The 21,407-nt window shown below is 40.2% G+C and overlaps 3 protein-coding genes across 4 annotated transcripts; 1 reads left to right on the top strand and 2 right to left on the bottom strand.

Moving 5' to 3' along the window:
• Positions 1–900: 900 nt before the first annotated feature.
• LOC101777575 (dual-specificity RNA methyltransferase RlmN) lies at positions 901–6,449 on the bottom strand. The gene is made up of 8 exons (XM_004985240.3): positions 6,235–6,449; positions 5,940–6,105; positions 4,643–4,753; positions 4,327–4,461; positions 3,270–3,374; positions 2,380–2,549; positions 2,204–2,303; positions 901–1,474 (listed from the first exon to the last, which is right to left on the bottom strand). Exons 1-8 carry the CDS (start codon positions 6,348–6,350, stop codon positions 1,232–1,234), a joined length of 1,146 nt encoding a protein of 381 aa, XP_004985297.1. The 5' UTR covers positions 6,351–6,449; the 3' UTR covers positions 901–1,231.
• Positions 6,450–8,100: 1,651 nt separating this feature from the next.
• On the bottom strand, positions 8,101–10,973 carry LOC101777165 (pre-mRNA-splicing factor cwc25). The gene is made up of 4 exons (XM_004985239.4): positions 10,762–10,973; positions 10,332–10,593; positions 9,028–9,085; positions 8,101–8,946 (listed from the first exon to the last, which is right to left on the bottom strand). The coding sequence occupies exons 1-4, from the start codon at positions 10,896–10,898 to the stop codon at positions 8,348–8,350; spliced, it is 1,056 nt and encodes a 351-aa protein (XP_004985296.1). The 5' UTR covers positions 10,899–10,973; the 3' UTR covers positions 8,101–8,347.
• A 127-nt stretch (positions 10,974–11,100) lies between these two features.
• LOC101775138 lies at positions 11,101–21,121 on the top strand. Of its 2 annotated transcripts, XR_215969.3 has the most exons (11): positions 11,101–11,386; positions 11,901–13,410; positions 13,606–14,967; positions 15,146–15,444; positions 16,393–18,038; positions 18,932–19,361; positions 19,448–19,610; positions 20,008–20,111; positions 20,195–20,286; positions 20,394–20,670; positions 20,763–21,121. XR_215969.3 is itself a non-coding variant. In XM_004985234.3 (10 exons), exons 1-10 carry the CDS (start codon positions 11,187–11,189, stop codon positions 20,468–20,470), a joined length of 5,883 nt encoding a protein of 1,960 aa, XP_004985291.1. In that variant the 5' UTR covers positions 11,101–11,186; the 3' UTR covers positions 20,471–21,121. The 2 variants fall into 2 exon arrangements, 1 of the variants encoding a protein (XP_004985291.1); XM_004985234.3 differs by having other exon boundaries at positions 20,394–21,121.
• The last annotated feature ends 286 nt before the right edge of the window (positions 21,122–21,407 follow it).

Below are 21,407 nucleotides of genomic sequence, written 5' to 3'. Positions count from 1 at the left end.
GTACACGTATTAACTTGAAAGAATATAGATAATACTTCCTCCATTTCAAATTATAGGTCATTTTATCTTTTTTAAATTCATAAGTGTTTGTATGCATCTAGACCTACACTATATTTAGATGCATACAAACAGCTACGAATTTAAAATAGTCAAAACAACCTATAATTTGAAATTGATGAAGTAGAAGGCTTGTAATTTAACAATATAACATAGTCTATATACCAATGTCAACCGAGCCAGGCACAACGATTGGATTTCCATACAACTTCATTTACCAAATCCAAACCTCCCAGATGAAAATTTGGTTCAATCAAGATAAATAAAAACCTAGTTCGGTGTTCATTTGAAATCCTTGTTTTTTTGTTATTTTTCAGAATGGTGTTTTTATATCCAATTTGGGAGTAAACAATATCTACTTGACCAAACTCCACAACCAACTTCCCAATGCTGGCTCTCCTTCAGCGAGCACTTAAGACGTGGAAAGCGAGATCAAATCTCGCCAGCATACACTATGAAACTTGCAGGGAGTAAATATTAACGAACGAATTTCACGAGTGCGAACAGCTCAAGGCATCTTCCCAGCAATGCGTCCTCAGTTCTTCGACTCCAGAATAAACTAAGAACTGAACAGCACACAGCTCATATGCTTCACCTTATCGCCTAGCAAACACACACATGTTCTCCACCAAATCCAGCTTCACAGATCACACATGCAGCAGCACCAAGCCCATGCCACTTCCACCACCAGCATCACACACCAGCCCACCGACACAGAATCTGAAGAGCAACGAAACAAGCACCAACCGAAAGCTCAATTCCTGCACGCCCAGCTCGACTAATGGCAAACGAATCACAGCAAATACAAAACAAGGAAGACATGCAGAGGGAAAACACCAGATATTCATCAAGGTCTGACGGGAAATAGTCATCTAGTCAGACGATATATATCATTATCTGATCATGGCAATGTTGCGATAACATTGTCCCGTTTACAATACCAAGTTACCAACCGCTTCAGTTGCCACCTATCCACAAAAGCAGGAGTCTTCACCATTGTGTTTACAGCAAAATTGTGCAGCCCAGAACAGAAGGGAAACACCACAATGGACAAACTCAACATCTCCATACTTTAAAGCTTCACTGAAACTATAGCACTAGTTACAATATCATGTAAGGCTAGTTAGGATTTGATTTTGAAACGATGATAAAAGTAAAAGACGAGAGAGAGAGGTCAGATCCGAAAGTCTTCAATGTCTGACAGAAGGGTTGCACCACCAGTTGATCTTTCATCTGGGAGGCTAACCACCAACTGTCCACAAGCACCAGCTATGTCTTGACCCATCTGCTGGCGAACAGTGGTTCTGATGTTGTAGATGCCTCTTATGACCTTTTGGAACTTCTTCACATTCTGGTCACTGCTTGTCTTGAAATTGCTTGATGACCCAATTGGATTGAATGGTATCAGATTTACAACCTGTTTATAAGTTAAAGAACATATTGTTGATTCCATTCCCAAATACAAAGCTGAATTGACAAGTAAAAATAAATACATCCAATTATATTTAAGTGTACATGTTTCAGGGAAATTTGAACTTCGTATATCTTACCAAAACTTGGCCAAATTAGAAGCATGTTCAGTGTATGAAAATTACCAACTAAATTCATATATGAGTTGGTTTTGTAGCTCTGAACGATATATTACGTGAGAAAACGATTGTCAAAGTTTAATTTTGGCAACCGTGCCAAAATAAAAGGCACCCTATACACTTGGATGGGGGTACTGTATCTTTAAGGAAATAATCATGACCGTAGCATTATTGTGCTTGCTAACCAGTATGATTTGAAGAACACATTTAGAGCATGTTCATTTTAGATAGTTGCCAAAACTTTGCCGTGCATAGTAGAAATAGGAGGCGGTCCAGAAAGACCAATTGAAGATGTGAATCAATTCAAGTCACCTATAGCAAATTTGGTGCACCAGAATTACTAAACACAAATGTCAAAAGCAAACTAAAGGGAAAGATTGAACAATAAGACTAGCGGAGGCAATACAAAATGGATGGAATAATTAACATCAGAAATTAACCACAGCAAAACTGCCTGGTTGGATATCTTGTTTGAGCAAATCAAACAGGTAACAAGAAAAAAAGTAACTAGAGCAAAGGTAATAACGATAAAATGAAGTGATGTAACAGTGTCTCACCGCTTTAAACGTTTCAAGCAGTTTACCAAGCTGATGCGCATGCTCCTCCTGATCGTTAACTCCGTCAAGCATTATGTACTCAATAAAGATGGTCTGGTTGCTGTGATGAAACATGAAAGTGTTATCAGAAATCAAATATTTGTGCTAATATTTGACACTGGTAAGAGATGTCTCACCTCTTATTTTGATAGGACTGTAGCGCATTCATTAGCTTTTCTAAAGGAAAGGCACGTGCAGCAGGCATTATCTGACAACGTATGTCTTGGTCAGGAGCATGCAATGACACAGCTAAATTCACATGTGGAAGATCATTATGGAATTTATTGATTGCATGAACGATTCCAACCTGCATACACAACGTAACAGGATGATTAACAGTAGAATTTACTACAGCTGTACCAATTACTAAGAAAATTCAATCTTTCAGCATCTCCAATTCAAAAGCTGAATCTTTCAACTAACTTTTAGCAAGAAATACAAATTGGCAAAACACACTTGATTTCAAAGCCAATATAGAAATCGAAAGTATCTTTAACAAATGAGAGAACATAAAGAGCAAGTTAAGCATTGGGAAGTTTTAACCACAAAACATGATGGAAACCATGCAGTACTATAATACATACCTACAAGCAGCAATAACATTAAGGGAAAGAAATGTTGAGCACAAGAACCACATATTCGTAAGTAACTGGATTTTAGGAGAACATGACGTCAAATGTTAGCATTCAAATTCCTACAGTGCTAAAAAAGAGATGCACAGTAACAATAAGGTGAATAGAACAATTCATCCAGAGAACACACCTCTGGTCACTACAAGAATTACCAAGTGATATTTGCATAATTAAACAAACATTTTTTCATTTATTCTCCATTGTGATTATCACAGAAGAAATGTAGTAGGACACCTAGAAGTTTACCAGCAGGCAGCAGCCACTTCACAGTAAGCTGCATATAGCATTAGCATATAGTTTATAAAAAATATTTTACTACTAAAAAATAGTACTTCAACAGCCACCCCAAGAATTTGATTTCACAAGCAAATAAGTAGTTGGTTAAGTATGCTTACAGTAGATACAGTGATTCTCTTAGGCGAAAGCTGAAAAGGAGATCCCGTAAACACTCCAATTGCCTCAACCAAAGCATTATAGTTGTTCATTGGCTCCCCCATTCCCTGCATATACAGCAGTATAAGAACATAGAGTACACTTCTCTAGTGTCTGTAGGACACTAAAATTGTTTAACATCCAACAAATAAAAATAATTTATTATCATTCTTCTTAATAATGACATGACAATGTCCAGTTTGAAGGATGCTCACATACGTAGGTAATAATTTACAATTTTAATCATGCACAAACATTAAGCAACCCACACATATGTACTGTACAGTATTCAGCAAAACAGCTTTGCTAATTTCCCGTATGAGAAGAGCACATATAATCTAATAAGTGCCAGAAACATGAACAAGAAAGAATTAATCTAATAACTGTTTACTATGAACTAACCAAATGGCAGATCAACTTTTTTCGTAAAATGGGGAAGCCCCTATTCCATCTATTGGTAAAACAGTAATAACTGTTTCAGTTACAAGAGCAATTGTCACCAGCAAAAGAAAAGCAGATCACCATTTTGCCACCTGAATCCGTAGATCAAGTAAACTCACTAAAAAAAATGCTAACATTCATTCTATACAAGAAACTTGCAAAATGTAATACTTGCAGTAATCTTTTACCAGTTCTACAGCAGTAATAATTGCAAAACCAATTCTCTTTGTATGTAAGTAAATTCCCTGTACGTGAAGTATATAAAAAATCAGGGTAATAATGCTCAGTATTATCACAATAATCAAAATAGGAGTACCATCTAATGTGATGGTGACATGTGACCTATGTCCGCAAAAGAAGAGATGTAGTTTTCCAATCTATGAATCTTACTGACCTTATTTATTCACAGAATCAACAAGAAAACCAAGTAACACTGTTACATATGGTCAGCTTGGTCAAGATGAAAATATCGCTCAAAGGGATTACAAAAGGTGCATAATCATTGCATTTGACTGCCATTAATTTTCTTTCTTTTGAATAGAAATTTCAGGCAACTTAAAACTACATGAATTAACTTACCATGAAAACAACATTTCGAATCTGAGAATAGCGCGATGCATGGACCAACTGCTCTACAATTTCTCCAGAAGACAGATTGCTTTTGAAGCCCATTGTTCCAGTAGCACAGAATCTGCAGCCCATCTTGCATCCAACCTGTTTAGTAATGTGGAAGAAAAATTAACACCATTAACAAGAAAGTCACAAGCGCAAATCATAGTACACTGATGAGAATAAAGATCTGAACAGATCTTCTGGCAAAAGATTTGAACCATTGGAAACAAGTTTTTCCAGATTTAAGAGCACCTGACATCCAACAGAAAACAGATATATTTACCTGTGATGACACACAAAGAGTTGACCGCACTCCTCCAGAGCGAGGCTTTCCATCATATTTCCCCAGTGTTGTGTCATATCGCATGATTACTGCTTCTACAGACTCCCCATTCTACACCACACATTTTGAAGTCCAATAAGTTGGTGTTCTTCAATGTTAAAAACTACAAAACCCAGGTGGAAAAAGCTTTTTTTCTGACAGAAAAGGACAAGTAGGTAATTCACAGGCATCAATTAATTTCACCAATAAATAAAGAGAAATCAAGGTTGAGAAAATGAGGTGGTCATGAGATTGAACTTGCAAGCAATGTTGTCGACCTGTAAGGAGTTCAATAGACAAAAAAGATGGGTAGGAACTGAAATCGTAGCATTACTGACTAAGTAATACAGGAGATGGTACCATAAGTCATAGCAAATATTATAAGGAGAATGAAACCATTATATCTTAAGCAATTCATTTAGAAGATGGCTGAAAACTACAAATATATAGTCAAAGGGAAAAGAAAATACAAAGGGTGCAGCTGGACTTACTAGAAGAACTAAAGCAGAAATTCCAAATTCCAAACAAAGAGAATGAAAATGCCATGGCTCGAGCTGTTCATTTTGAAAATGACTCAAACCTCCTACTATCTAGCCAAATAGCAATGAGGATAGCAACAGAAAAGAAATGCTCCTCCCCAACATTTGGTATAGATGATGGAAGCAACAGGTCAATAAGTGGATCAAGGCATGCAAGTTATACTTCTATTCGCTGCAAATACTTTATACTTAATAACTGGGTTGTTCGGGTGTTGCAGTTTGGATCTGTGCCAACTAAGAGTATAAGATAAAATGATACCTAAGGTATATCTGCATCGTGGTGCTCCTTGTTATTGCATCCAAGACAATTGTGAGATGATTTCAATTTCAAAATATAAAACTACACGGATGGAATATTTCGAGGTATATTATTATCTTCCACAAGCATAAAAAAACCATATAAAACACGAAACCAAAGTATTGTTTTCCGGAAACATAGGAAAATCAATTGTGCAAGTGCGACATTCCATTCCTATCTATATGCAGCTGAGTAAGCAAACAAGCATTCGGTCCATAAGCTCAAAATCACCAAGGCAAAATTGCTGATGTACGCTGACACTGCAACCGAATGCAAATTGGCGAATGGTAGAGAAATAATTAGGGATACTAAACAATATCCCCAATTCCGCCTAATTTCCAAAATGCCAGTGGATCGCATACGTTCGCACGCCACACCCGACATTTGTGGCTGCGCAAGTAGCGTAATCCAACCAAATCACCTGTAGGCGGATGAGGAGCTTGGTCGTGGTGCGGTCCTTGGAGTCCGCGGCAGTGGTTAGCGTCGACGTGGTCGGCCGGAACTTCTGTTGGAGGAGCGCGTACGCGGTCGCCGGCAGCGACGGGACGCCGCACAGGTCGCCGCACCAAGGGTTCTGAAGCACATACCTGCGCACGCAGAGAGAATACCACCTCAGGTTAAACAGAAAAAAAAACCAAACACGGCGACGAGGAGGGAGGGAGGGAGACGGGCGGGATTGTGGCGTGCGCGTAGGATTCTGCCGTAGAGTGGCGTACTTCCAGATTAGAGGGATGAAGTGCGCGGAGATGCCGGCCGCGGAGAACTCCGAGCGGATGTAGGCGGCGTCGAAGACGGAGCGGCGCGACGGCGTCGCCGTCGATGACGATGCCATTGGGGGTCCGTGGTGAGGGAGGGGAGGGGACGCGGCGGCCGGCGGCGGTTGGGTGCGAGGTTGCGTTGGCGAGAAGAGTGAGGGCTCTAGGGTGTGGGATTTTTCTTTTGAAGGGGTTTTGAGCCTTTTGAGTGGAAGTGCGAAATTTTTTCGAAGTGAGCAGGTGACAAAATAATTACAATGTGCTTATTGTATTTCTCCTTCTTTTGGATATTTGCAATGGCTCACCTCAAGCCACGACACATCTTAGACTAATAGATGCACATATATTATGGTCATTATCTAAGGAGATTTACTCCTTATTAATCGATTGAAATTGGTATCGACGTTAGTCAACGTAATTTTTAGTGGTACTGAATTGGAGAGAAGGATTCAGGGTTAGGGTTTGCGAGTGGAGATGGGTCACATGTGGCTTCGGGAATAAAGGAGCTCCAGGCGGCTCGCCTACTAGCGGTGGAGATGTGAGAGCGACGGTAGAACAGAGACAACGAGGATGTCACCGGAGCTGGATGGTAAGGCCCCCCGACATACAGTGGAGGCAACGGCAGCATCTCGATCTTATATATTCGCATTGGATGGTGGCAGGGCGGTGGAGGAGGGAGCATGGACGTTGGAGCCAGGTGGGAGGTGGTTGTGGCGAGGACGTCACGCCCAACGTCAGGCTTAAACGTCGGAAGAAGGTCACGCGGGGAAGGTTGAGGGAGGAAGAAGAAATGGGAGAGGCAAACGAATAGGTGGATCGGTATCCAACAGTTACAAAACCACGATTAAGGAAAACTCTCAAACGATTGATAAGGATACATTCTCTTAAATAAATCACCACATCTAATATTTAGGTGACGTAACGTAGCGTTAATAAAGAGATAGAAACATTTCATCGTGAATATATAGTTTGGTTCCTTACATAAAACTATAAAATTGTCTAAAAGCATCCATGTTCCTGCGCATTAGTGCAGCTGGGGATTTAATCTAAAGAAAATATAATCATCAAATTCAAAGACGAAGGTTACACCACAGTAACCTAACCAACTAAGTGCGCTCAATTCATATATGAGTTTTCTTGCATTACATGGTTATGACAGCACAAATCAAGCTATTAATCAAAGATTATGCCTTAATTGACTTAATGCCTTTGGAATTTTGGGAATTGGGATGTTCCTCGAGGATGGTGCAATACCAAGTGAAAAGGCATTACGCTTAGAGCAAGTACATTGCTACACCTCAGCAGTTTTGTAGGTCGTCTTGTGCAATGCCATGTAGGATTTTTACTGATATGGATGAGAGAGGGAAAGGAGAGAAAGATGTCGTTGTTTTGCGAAACAACCATCTCATAGGCTAGACTTTAGGACTATGAGACGACTACTCTACCATTGTACAAGTTGTGGTTATTATACAACTCATAATATTTCTTTTTTTTCTATGCACAAATTAAGAAAAATAGAATTATTATGAGACAACTTAAAAAGGCAACCCTCGTACAAATTGTTTATTAAATTGTCTCAAGATTGTTTATTAAGTCGTCTCTTGTTTATTAAATTATCTCAAGATTGTTTATTAAGTCGTCTCAAGATTACGTGAGATTAACACCAATGTACTTACCATAACCTCAACGAGAATAGATTGTGTCGCGTGGCTATGTACTTACCATAACCTCAACGAGAATAGATTGTGTCGCGTGGCTGTGTGCAATTTGCCCACACAGTCCGAGTACAACTTCAACACGAGGTCAACACGCTAAAGAGGCATTCCAGCTCCAAAAGCATTCGTGAAGCATATTCTTTACTCTTGTACTTTGCTCCATGGTTCCCACAGTACGAAACTCGTGAATCATGATTGTCTAGAACAATACCTTCACTCTAAATGGAATAGCTCAACGATGTCCTAATCCCCATAGATACGCAAAATATATAGAATAAAAGGACAGCGTTCAACAAAGATGAAACCAAATACATGATGATCTAACATCACAAATAACTCCAGACAGATAGAGAAGATAACTACAGCGCCAACAACGCTTCAACTTTAGCAATCTGCTCTTCCTCGGTCTTTGGAGGTGGGCTCCTGTTTGACTGATCATAGAGGTCATGCTTCCATTTTTCTTCTTGATCACCAGAAGTCTGATGATATATGTTGCCTCTCCCACCATATGGGTTGATAAACCTGTCTCTGTCCATTCCTCCCCTACCAGGAAATCTTCCCCTTGAATCATACCCATTTCTCTGGCCTTCACTCCTGTGGTCAGGAAACCCACGTCTGAAACCTCGATCATCTGGCCTTATAAATGGTCTATGATTTCCAAATCCCCTTGGGTGATAATTTCTCCTTTCTTCTCTTATTGCAGAAGTGGGCCCAGGCTGATCAGGTTTCCTTGATCCAGAGTCCAGATCTGTAACAGTGGCAGCAGAGTCTTGCATCTTCATCTCCTGAAAAGGTGGCCTCTTCTTGGCCAGGGGTGCTTCTTCCTCCAACTGGAAAAATCCATCATGCCTCCATGTAGAATCACCATCATCCTGCTCAACCTTTCCCTGCAAACTGTGCCCCGCATCCTTTTGTTTATCTCTATCATGTTCCTTTTGATCCCTCTGTCTTCCGTAGCCTTAAGAACAACAATAATAAATTAGCATGCATAAAAGATGGAAAATAAGTGCCCAAAGTATGAACTAAGAAAGCAGCTCACCACTAGCCTGACGGTCATAGCGCCGACCACCTTGCCCAGCACTTCCACGCTCATTGTGCTGTACATACAAGTGCAGGTAGTCTAGCATTGTTATAAACAGTTCATTTGAATGCATGCGTCATAAAAGTACTCCCACTACATCAGGAGGAATATGTTATTTATGTATGACAAATTAACAGAAAAATGTATAGTTTTAGCAACAACTTATTATTCTTTATGCACAAACTGCATTAGATGAAATTAAATCACTGAAATAGGCCAGCGATAGATTTCTGCAAAATGACAAATAGAGCTTAAATTATAGTGCATAACTTATGTATGGAAAAAAGGGGCAGTAATTTGAGCTGATCAGCTCACATGTCGATTCTACTATCTAGCTATGATAACACAGATCCATTTTATAACGAGACTATATGTACGCAACAACAAAGCCTTTTAATCCCAATCAAGTTGGGGTAGGCTAGAGATGAGAATCAACAAGAGTCACAAAGAGACTGTATGTGTACGAAAGAAATAGCTTAGCCTGTTTAAACAGTTGAACTTCAACTATAAACTAAAATAAGTTGCAATTGCATAATCTACTTATGAGAAAGAATAGTGATGTACTTCAGTACTCCTCATCCAAACCAGCAAGAAGTAACACGAGTATCTGATGTACTTCCCATTCAAACCAGCAAGAAACAGCACTATCATGTCCTCAAATCAAATTTATCTAAGGTTGTTGATTAGAATAGGGAACATCTATAAAATGGCAAATCACTTCTTGATCTTAACAGATAAAGTTTACATTGGAATCATATCTACTCCCTAGCCCCTGAATTCGACTGAACATTAATACGTAGCAGTTATTCAGAATAACACCAACAGGGAATACTGGCAAATGTAGACTAAATGCCATTAACGATATCAAAGCACTATTTGCCTATTCGACAATACTCCCTACAAAGGCAGTAAATAATGTGGCGTTGGTTCTTTTCAACAGATAGGGCAGCCACTTGGCACTCGGCACAGCCTGAGCTGAGCTGTCATAATCAGGATGCACTCGGCATGACCAGCAAGTATTGACCAATGGATCTACCTAACACTAATCTGCTAGGTACATTTCCAGCACAGGTCAGGTTACAGAAAGTGAAATGCCTTGATGTTCAGCAATTTAATATGACAGCTCTCTAACAATGCAAATGCAAAAGGTTATTCAGGCCATTATAGTATAAGCACACTATAGGCTATAGCATCAAACCATTTGAAACAGAGCACAAGCCATTGGCGTTGTGCCCTTTTATAAATGGAGAAAAGATTAAAACCTGAAAGAAAGGCCGAGGCCGCCAAGCCTCTCTCGACTCTGAAAACCGTTTGGTTCCCCTAGGAGATCTCTCACGCCTGGTGGACGGGTCATTCTTGGCATCACTCACTGACTTCGACTCAGCATTCGGAGGATCATCGCGCTGCTCAGCATCTCTGTTCCGCTTCTGATCACGGTCCGACACCTTCGCAGATTCTTCATCTCGACTTCTATAGTGCGCCCTATCCGATTCATGCCTCCTGTCATCTCTTCTTCTCCTCGGGCTACCAAAAGCGATTGCGAAAATGGGTTAATAAGGATACAAATCGCATTAACTTTAAGAAATTGCAAGTCGCAGAAACAATTCCCGATCCCCCCAAACACCAGCATTCTAATCCAAACCAAATCGCAACCAGATCGAGAATCCCGACGGAGGTGCAGCGGATTGGTACCTGGGGTCGTCCCTCCGCGACCTGGACGAGGAGTGGGGGCGCCTCCCGTGCGAGTCGCGCCCCTCGCGCTCGCGGCGGGACGCCTCGTGCGGCTCCCTCGTCGTCATCGTCTTCTCCCCTTCCGCTCTAGCCTCCATGGCTTTGGATGGGTTAGGGTTTGTAGCTTGTACCTGGAATCCGGACCCAGAATTGTGGGTTGGGTTGGGCCCGGACTATCTCATTCCACGCCGTGAGCCGGTCTGGTTCTAGCCAGCTTTAAGATTCGTACTGCTGCTGTGGAGACTGGTTGGGCGCGGCAGGGGACTTCACGGCGCGCGTCTTTGAGCACTGAGAAATCAAACGGGACGAGGGAATAGCCGGCATCGTGTCCCAAAAACCCAGAACCCTAGCCAGCCTCCACTTCCGCTCTCGCGACGGCCATCGCCATGGAGACGGCTGCCGCTACCGCGGGCCCCGGCGCAGCGAGGAAGCGGCGGCGGAGCCGATCGCCGCCTCGCGACGGAGAGGGGCCGAGCGAGCTCAAGTGCGCCAGGCTGGGCTTGGACGGCGGCGGCGGCCCCAAGGGCGCGGGGGAACACCTCGACCTCGTCCTCTCCCTCCAGGGCAAGGAGCTCTCGCTCGAAAGGTCACCCGCTTAACACTTCTGCTTCCGTTTCAGTGAACTTTAGCTCGTGCCATCCCGTGACTAGGAATTTCAGTTATCCAGTGATTATGCTTCTCTGGTCTGCTCAATTAGTCGGCTCAGTTGTGGAGGATTGTGGATTGCTTGTTTACTGTCATTACTAAATGCACGAGGCGATTTGCTTAATTTAGTGCACATAGGATTTTGAGAGATACAGTTTTGTTGTAGGCAGCTTTAGCTTGGCTTCATAGTTGTCGATTTTGCACTATAATTACATCGATTTATTTCAAATAGTACTTTCCCTTAGTACTTTCTGGGCTTTTAAAAGCAGTAAGATGGCCAAATTAGCTCATATTATGTACATGAATACCCAATGGGATCTCTTTGATTCATACGGAAGTGAGCATTTTGGTGCTATTTTACTCATGATGGGATAAATTGTTTGAATCATGTTTGGATTTACCTTATTTTAATCTTCTTGTTTGGAATCTTCGTAACGACATGTTTATTTGTGCAGAAAGATTGAGCTAGCAGTTGAATTTTTAACCACACTGTCAAAGAACTCAAGCCATGGCCATACGGTGCACAGCATTCAGCTATCACGTCTGGTGTCATTTATTGGAAACTGGGTGCAGTCTATCTTAAATTTTCCTGAGAATAGTAAAAAGATGTCACAGCCTTTTGATCCGGCATTGGATAGTAGATGCTGGGTAATTTTGAGAGTTTGTATTGAAAAGAAGCCATCCATTTCAATCTCTCTGAACCTACTTAAATCACTCAGTCGTGTTGCAAGGCATGGTTTGAGCAGAGTTGATAGCAACATGTCATGTGCTGACAATGAATCTATTGAGCTCTTCGAACGAGTTTTTGACTGTATGTCATTGCTTTTCTCCTCCAATACAAGAGTTTTCTTCAATGCAGGTGTGGATTTATGGGCCTCTTGTGTCATCGAGGTTATCAATCTTGCCCAGGTTTCAGCTAATGAGGAGAATTCCTGCCCTGTTCTTCAGAAGCTTGCAAATTGCCTCCTTAGGCAATTCTCAAGCTTCCTGAGATTTTATGCAAATCCGAAGAATATTTTCCATGCGTTTGTTGACAAGATTCTTGGACCGTTGTTGGAGTTGTTAGTTTTACTTAAATCACAAGCAAATTCCAACAAGCACAAGCATGCAGTAACCATGTTGAAAGTTGTTGAAGATGTTTTGTCAAATGGGTTGTTTCATCCCCAACATCTAAGTGGATATTTTGGTCTCCGGAGTTTGAACAAATCTTCTGCAGCCAAGGATATTAAAGGAAGCTACCATAGACATCTATTTCAGCGATTCAAAGGAACAAAAACAGAAAATAAGGCTGTATTGCTGGCTGGGTTTGGTTACTTGCTTCAATTGTTTGTTAGCAGAGCCAGAAATCAAAGAACAACTCTGGCACCAAGTGGGACAACTTTGAGTAGGCTGCAAAAAAGCAGTGAGGGTTCTGAAGAACCACAACAGCATAGAGAATCACTTTTTGATGTGTTCATTCAGTTTATGGAACCTATGGTGTTAGAGTGTAAGTCATATTCCCAAAAAGAATTTTCTAAGTTAGGGGTGACAAGGCTGGTAGAAGGTCATTGCATGCTGAAGTCCATTAATTTCATGTTGACAACACTTATTGAAGAGCAGATCTATGTTCCCATGGAGGACACATCCGACGGATCTTACTTCAACTTCTTGCAAGATATTTACACAGTCTTGATCTCAATATCTGAAAAGATGTACGAATTCTGGGTGTCGGCTGTGCATCTGGAAGATGTAAGCATTAAGAAGATAATACCTTTAATGTTCACAGAGATTATTGCTGCAGTTGGCAGTTTTCTAGAAATTGAGTACAAAGTACTGGGGGATAACCTTATGAAGTTGTGGTTAATGATTTTCGCTTTATCTGCTATTAATGCATCTTCTAAGGACATCAAACCCTGTTTCCTGCTAGCTTCAAAGATTTCAAGCCTTTCGGCCCAAGTGATTTGCGCATTCAGTGAGCTTCGCCAGGTTGGTTAATGATTATGTACTTTTCAGCTGTTACTTCAGTAATTTCTCACTCCATTAATTGATAATGTTGTCAAACAAGCAAGCAATGTTTTTTTGGGGCAGACTTTTTTTGTGCCTTTTACATTCTTCTTGCAAGCTGTTCTCCCCACCCCACCCACCCTGGTCTCACGTTTCTTTCTTTGGTTCGCAATGTAGGTTTCCCGGTCGATTTTCAGGCTGTGCGATGCTGTGCGAGCATTCAGAATTGGTGACCCTGATGCACAGGGCTCATTTTCCGTGGCTTCTTTATCGCCCCAGGAATGTTTGGAATCATTGACTGCATTGTTGAGTTCTGAAAAATTGATGGGTGCTATTTGTACATCAATAAAGTCGATGCCGCAAGGACAGTCTAGTCGATGCATAGAGGACCTTACATCAGATCTCATAGAAACATTGAACTGGATGACAGGTTGCACTTTTGAAGATGATTTGAGAAAACTGGGAGAGCCCTCCATTGCCAGGAAGTCTGTTTTTTGTCAGAAAGCTGAACTTCTTGGCAGGCACTTGTCTGAAATATACACTAGTATTCTTGATTCAATAACCGTCACAGCTTCAAATAGTACATTAGTAGGAAAATCTGTTGAAAGGTTGGTCAATGCAGTCCAACCAAGCTTCAGTCACTTGGTCAGAAACGAATCAAAAAGTTCAAGTGGATTCATTTCCTCAATTATGGGAAAATGTTTATCTAAAAAACAATATGCCAACTGGCAGAAGATCCCAAGCGTTTCCTGGATTTGTGCTTTTTTCTTTCGCCTATATATATCCTGTAGAAGTTTGTATCAGCAATCTATTGGCCTCATGCCTCCAGATGCAGCCACAGAAGCAACAAAATTAGTGGGGAATCCGTTCATTGTGTGCTCAGGAAAGCAATGGACCAATCCAGCCAATATTCTCGGGAAGGGTTATTTTGCGTTGATTGTTGAAAATTCAAACTCCCTTTTGGATGTTATTGAGAGTTTATCACAGTCTCTTTCGAGAAACTGTGCTTCTTTTGCTCCACTTGTTTACACCTTTCACGTGATGGCTCTGCAGAGACTCAATGACCTTAACAGGCAGATTAAGGCATTTCAGTTTTTGCTTGAAGACGATGCTTGGCAACTAGATAAGGAGGATATTGGGAACACTCAACTGTTAGAGGAATCTTGCAGCCTCGAGGCTGCTAAATTGACAAGTTTTATGATGAGTTATGTGAAGCAGCTATCTTCAGGAGAGAATGGTGCTCTTGTGTGTTATGGAGTTAGTGGTTCCTGGGATTCTAGTCTATGTTCCTTAGATGAAGGTTCTTTTCCTATAGCAACTTGGCGGCTTCTGTGTGAAAACATTGATATTTGGAGCTCTCATGCATCTAAGAAGGATTTAAAGAACTTCTTCTCTAATCTGATAAGGTTCTCTTTTTTTCAAAAGAGATCTTCCAGAGATAAGGAGGAGAATAATGGCACTCAATCCTCATACAGAGAAATGACTTTGCATAGTATTTCTCTGGGGGTCCTTTGTGATACAATTATTTATGATCAAAAGGTATCAATCATTGTAATCCTTCCATTCCAAGAAAAAAAATTCCTATTGAGTGACCAACCAAGTATGTTGATAATATTGAATCTGATGTTTGAAACAAGTTATATTTGATAGCTGGTGTGTTTTCTTTCCCATCCTTTTCCTAATAACTTAATCAAATTTGAAATGAATGTTTTCCTAGGTTCTTTTGAAGAATTTGACATCAAGTTTTTGCCATGCTTTGAAGAAATCGTTATCTTTTGCCAACAACTCTGATGAAGATAACGTCCTTTTGGACTCTTCACCTGATTTGATGGAGACAATAAGTAACCTGGAAAATGGGAAGTTGATTGGTACAGATTCTGGTGCTACACATGCCCACTGCATTGACAAACACTGGATCTGCGAGGATTTACTTAATTTTTTTAGTGCTGTTCCTGGAACTCATGCAAACTCCAAGTCATTTGCACAGCTTGTAAACTACATTCTCCATCTTGAAAGGCAAGTGTGGTTTACAATTTTGCTCATTTGTGCTATTTGTGATTCCTAGGCTTTGTACAATCTATACAAATGTAGGGATAACAAAACTATGTGCTTGATCCATTCTCAAATACAAGGCTCTTTCGACTTGTTAAAAATACTCGGGCACTTTTTCAGCTCCTGATTTCATTATCTATTAGCTCATCAACTAAATTTTTGACTTTGACTCAGCTTTTGGAGTTTATGTCTATTATCTAATTCAGTCAAAGTGACAAATATTTGAGAACAATAGGTTCGTTGTTTCCTTTTTGCATTGTTTATCACAATGTTTATTTACAATAACAACACAAAAACACGGCTAATGTTGCCAGTATCTGTATTGCTAATTAAAAAGGGTGATCCCAAGTCAAATAGGAAGATGATTTAATGTTTGCTAGCAGTGAGAGCATCAAAAAAATAAATAAGGTTTCTTTTCATCCAATAGAAAGAGGTCTAGCTGTTTTTATTCTGAAATGACTGAAAATGAGTTGCTAAACATTGGTTGAATTCTTTAACCAATAGGCGAGGCACATAGGTGGTAATCGCATTCTGGTGTGAGGTGTTAGGATCAACAAAGCACCATTTCCTCTGCTATGTCTTGCTTTGCTATCAAGGGAAGAGCAAAAGAGACATTTCACTTGTCCCCTTGTGTATGGGGCTCTCGTGGCATACAACCACCATGACTTCTGTGTCATAGCCACCCCTTTCTCTCTTGCTTTTGAGTTTTGACTGCTTTAATATAGACTTTGATCTCTAGTTTCTACTAATTCTCTGTGTAGTCAGCGAATCAAGCTCAGTTTTCATGTGATAATGTTGTTTGCCAGAGAGAGAATTCAGGGGAAATGGGTGTCATTGTACGCATTTCGTATCTGCAATGATACCATTTTGGTTAACTTTTTGCTGCCCATTAATTGTTTTCTTTCCTTGCAGAATGCTGCTACTGAAGTTGCTAGGCCTTCGCTGTGAATCTTGCAATCCCATGAAGTTACTGCGTTTGTTTATATGTTGTCGTAGGGTTATGATAAATCTCATCTTGAAAATTGGGAAAGAGCACCAAGAGTCAAAGAAATACTTGGCCTTTTCAGAAAAAATTGGTAAATCATATTCTCTCTTTTGGTTTCTGAGGTCTGTTCAGGAAATTGTTGGTTCGTCACATAAAATATTTGATGAGTGTACTGATGAGGTGAATAGTATGATGTTCTCGTTGTTAGATAAGACATCAGAATTGTTTTCTACACTAGCTAGTGTGAATTTATCATTTTGCTTGTTGGATTACAAGAAACAAATTCAATCTTCCTTGAGTGGCAGCCCTATCGGAATCGAGGCTTCAGAACATGCTGAACAGACATTTGATATACTAGAAAATTCAGCCTTGGAGTGTGTCAAAAGTATGGCTGAACTGTTACAGAAGACTACAAGAGGCATACCTGTTACCGTAAAGGACAGCAAGTGTGTTATCAAATTAGAAAACTGCCGTGACGCTGTATGCTGGAAAAGATTGTTTTGCACCATGTCTTGCATTTGTGGATTCTTGTGGGGACTTAATCCAGCATTAGAGAGCACATCCAAAGATCATCTGGTAGCAACTTCAGAGGACAAGAAAATGTTGCTTCAGTATTGTTCAAGATTTGCCAGTTATATTGCTAAGTTTGAGACCTTTGTAGATATTTGCCTTCATCTGTTGTTTGTGGATAACAAGGGTTCTGGCTCTACTGATTCGATCTCTGTTTGTTTTCCACAAGAGCTGGATTGTGAGAATGGTTTTCTGAATATTGATGCAGTCATGGATGAATGGACAAAGTGCAAAAGTCGTGGTCTTGACCTGTCTAAGCTACGATGCATGGAAAATGTTCTTTTGGAAAACCTGTTGAAAGGTGAATGTCCACTCATAGCACTCACTTTGAGGGAGGTCTACAGTATATCTGCTGCTATTGTTAAGCTGCATGCCAATCTATCCATTCCAAGCGATGTTTCTAGGCAGACATTCAGCCCTGTCCAACAACTTTCTCTAGGTACCATGCTTGGGACAGCTTTCTTCACTCTACAGAAAGTTGCAGACATGTCTAGCTGGCCTCGCATGTTTTGTCTTGTATGGATTGATGGGGTATTAAGATATCTTGAAGTTTTAGGGAGTGCCTTTACATTGCCTGAGCTCAACATCTCAATAGAATTGTATACTCAGATAGTAAATGCCCTATTGAGGGCTGTTGGAAAATGCATCTTACTTCAGGGGAAGAATGCAACACTGCCTACTCATGAGATTGGCTCAAGCACAAAAACACTTCAATTACAGAATGCATCTGGTTATGCTTTCCCTAAAGATTTCATTGATAGGCAGAATAGATTAAATTCATTGAAATCGAGGCTTCGTCTGTTACTTGGAAAATTTGTCAATATTTCATCAAACACACATCTAAATGCAGCTCTACAAGTAATTGAAAGGGCATTGGTTGGAGTGAATCTCTATAGTCATTCAATATATGAAGTTTGCACTGGAAATCCTGATGGTGGGACAGTTTCTTCTGATGTTGCTGCTGGGATTGACTGCCTCTATCTGGTTCTTGATTTTGTGCCAGGTTAGCAACCAAAACTTTCATTGGATATTTTTCTACATGCAATTTTAAAGTTTTCTGTTATCAAAAGGGGGGTCTCAATCCATTGCTTCTGAGATTGATTTTAAGTCATCTTCCTAAGAGGATTCAGTAATGTACCAAGTTGTTACAAGTGAGAACTAGATTGGTTGCCCGGCAATACTAAGATTATACCTGACAGGACAGTAATTCTTAGGAATTGGTTCTTCACCTGCCAAGTTGTCAAGTGCTCCTGTTGCAAATAGAAGTTAGCCTTGAATTTGTTCCAGTCAAACTTGAGGTTTGAGCAACAATATACAAAATGAATTTAGATTGTACGGACAAAATTGGTATTGACTCATTGTGAGATTCGCTTTCATAATACATAAAGTACCAAACGAAGTGGTACGTTGGAGACCGTATCCGTATCCAAAACATTTACATCTGCAGGTTGAGTTAGTTTTATATGTCCACTTTACATCAAGTTATTCATGTACATGAATATGCAATAGTACTTTGGAGAGATACTTGATCCACACCCCATGTATATTTCAGTCTGCTAGTGATGTTCTAGTGGCTTAGTGCTGTGCTTGTCGATAATCAGTACCACATGGTCAGGATTCACATCTTTTTTAACTGACGCATGCAATGTACTTCAGCACATCATTACATGGACTAATTGATGCCGTTTTGGAACCTAGATTTAAACTGGTAGTTCTTGCAATGAGTTGTGTGTGAAGGATTGTCTGCTGCTGTTATCTGATTGTCTGCTGCTGTTATCTCAAGCAAAATCTTGGTATCTGCACTGTGGGGTTTACATCTTGTGTCACGAAGAGTATCTATACAGAAAGCTTGGTTTGAAAGGGTTAATTCTAACTATTTCTCAATCCATACTGCAGGAAATAAGCGTGTTTTTAAGAGAACAGTCCCAGGCCTAGTTGGTGCTTTATTCAACATCATACTGCACCTTCAGAGTCCACTTATTTTCTACGTTCAAAAGCTGCCACCTCATTGCAGTGAGTTCCATCCAGATGCTGGAGCCGTTGTTCTAATGTGTGTGGAGGTTATCACGTCATTCGTGGGAAGACATTCTTTTCAAATTGATGCATCTCATGTTTCCCAGTGCCTGCATGTTCCTGTGACACTTTTCAAAGGGTTCAAACAACTTCTTGCTTATCGTAAAATATCACGTTCTTTGGCAAAGTATCGCCACGGAAGTGTACGGCAACATGGCGATCATGATGAATATATACTCGATAGACAATTTTCAGTTGATATCTATGCTGCATGTTGCAAGTTGTTATGCACTACTCTTCGGCACCAACAACGGTAGAAATTTTTACTCACTTTTTGTTTTTTCCTGTTATTTTGTGTTCTCTTCATTTGATCTTCATGTTTTTACTTTTTTTTTCTAGTGAGATTGGGCGATGTGTTGCACTCCTGGAGGATTCAGTAAGCATACTGCTGAGTTGTTTGGAGTCTACAGATTCTAAGATGGTTAACATGGCTGGGTATTTTGCTTGGAACATGGAGGAGGCACTAAAATGTGCTTCCTTTTTTAGAAGGATCTATGAAGAGGTGAGTGCTGGTTATGTTTAGTTATTTGAAATGATACAAATCTCACTTTGATAGTGTGCCATGTGTAGCCTTATAGCTGAGCTGTGTGGTCTGATGGATCCTGGATCCTGTTCTCTGTTGCATTATGGGTTAACAAACTGCCAAAAGTTTTTAGCATCGTTAAGCTATCTTGGCCGAAGATCTGCTAATAGTAGGCTTTGTACTGAACCATTTGTTGTGACAAAATATTGCAGTTTGGCTTTCAGAAATCAAAATTCAAAAACTTAGTGACACAACAAATAAATGCCCGTGCCACTGAGACATGCATATTTATGTTCCATGTGCCAACAATCATGCATATTTATGTTCCATGTGCCAACAAAACACAAATCTTACTTTTATCCTGTTGTGAATGCAGATGCGTCAGCAAAGGGAAACCCTAGGAAAACATGCCATGCATTTCCTTGCTGGTTATATTTCCATGTTTTCTGGACAGGGTCCTTTTCAGACAGGGATAACACGGTTTGTTGTGCTCTAGACTGAAAAGTCAAGCTATTCCATTATATGTTTTTTGTCTCATCTAACTTGCCCTTCTTACATGGCAGAGAAATTGATGAGGCCTTGAGACCTGGTGTGTATTCCCTGATTGATATATGCGAGGAAAGTGATTTTCAACAGCTCCACACATTCCTGGGTGGTATGTTACTCCAGCTCATTCTGCTTGAAATTTTTAATTCTGAACATACAAATATAACCTCTGAGATAACTCCTTCTTTTATTTCTTTTTTCCCTTTGTCTTTCCAGAGGGTCCATGCCGAACCACACTAGCTGAACTGGTGCATGACTATAAATTACACTTCCAGTATCAGGGCAAGATCTAAGTCAGCCTGTTAATACGTGGAATGATTGGTGTTTATCCTGCTACATCTGGGTAGAATATCTATAGTACCATCTTCTGAAGGTTCTTGTGTTCGTTCTCAAAAAAAAATGGGGTTCTTGTGTTTTGGACTTTTGGGTGGACTTATTTGGCTTAATTGCTGTGCACTGACTTCTGAGCGAGGAGACATGGTGCTGATGAAAGGTTTACGATCAATATATACTTTATAAATTGAATTCGAATTCAAGACAAACGAATAGGAGATTGGTTCTGATTTCTCTGGTCTTGTTTCACAGATTTAAAGCTTGTCAAATCAACGTCTGGTATCTTAACATATGAGAAGCAGATTGTCCGTAAGAGTACATCTCCCCAGTGCTCTTCCCAGAAATTGGACCTGTTAATATTAAGCACACGTTGTCATTCAATTTCAAGGGTAATGTATAAAATGCATGCTTATCCTTGACAAAGTCTGTGCTATCGAAGATATCAGCTCAATTTAATTCTTTTGTCTAGTACTTAACAACAGTAAAGGTTATAGGGTGGTAATGATCTAGTGGTGTTTGGATACCTCATAAGATTTACTGATCAAAACATTGTAATATTTAAACTTAAAGTAGAACATAATTGATGAAAAAGAATAACCTTGTGTCCTCTAGTTCTGGTGTTTGTCTCGATAAACCAAATATGCAAATGCTTCTGGTGCAATCCAGCATTATATTTATCATTCATAACCGAGGTCCCCTAGGTCTGTTTTGCTCCTTTTGTTTTTACAGTTTCTTTTCACACTCCCAAAGGTCCTTTGGAACGGAACATTGAAATTTTTCCAGAATCCTGTGGAAATTATGTGAAATTCGTGTGTTTCAAACAAGCCTTAGGTCAATGTTGTTGCCGTGGTTGGGCTACTTGCATACTGCAAAGACCAGCAGGCTAGGAGCTAATAG

The sequence above is a fragment of the Setaria italica genome, chromosome IX, assembly GCF_000263155.2.
Source record: "Setaria italica strain Yugu1 chromosome IX, Setaria_italica_v2.0, whole genome shotgun sequence".
NCBI classification, from domain to species: domain Eukaryota; kingdom Viridiplantae; phylum Streptophyta; class Magnoliopsida; order Poales; family Poaceae; genus Setaria; species Setaria italica.
This window is presented reverse-complemented; position numbering and strand designations above follow the sequence as displayed.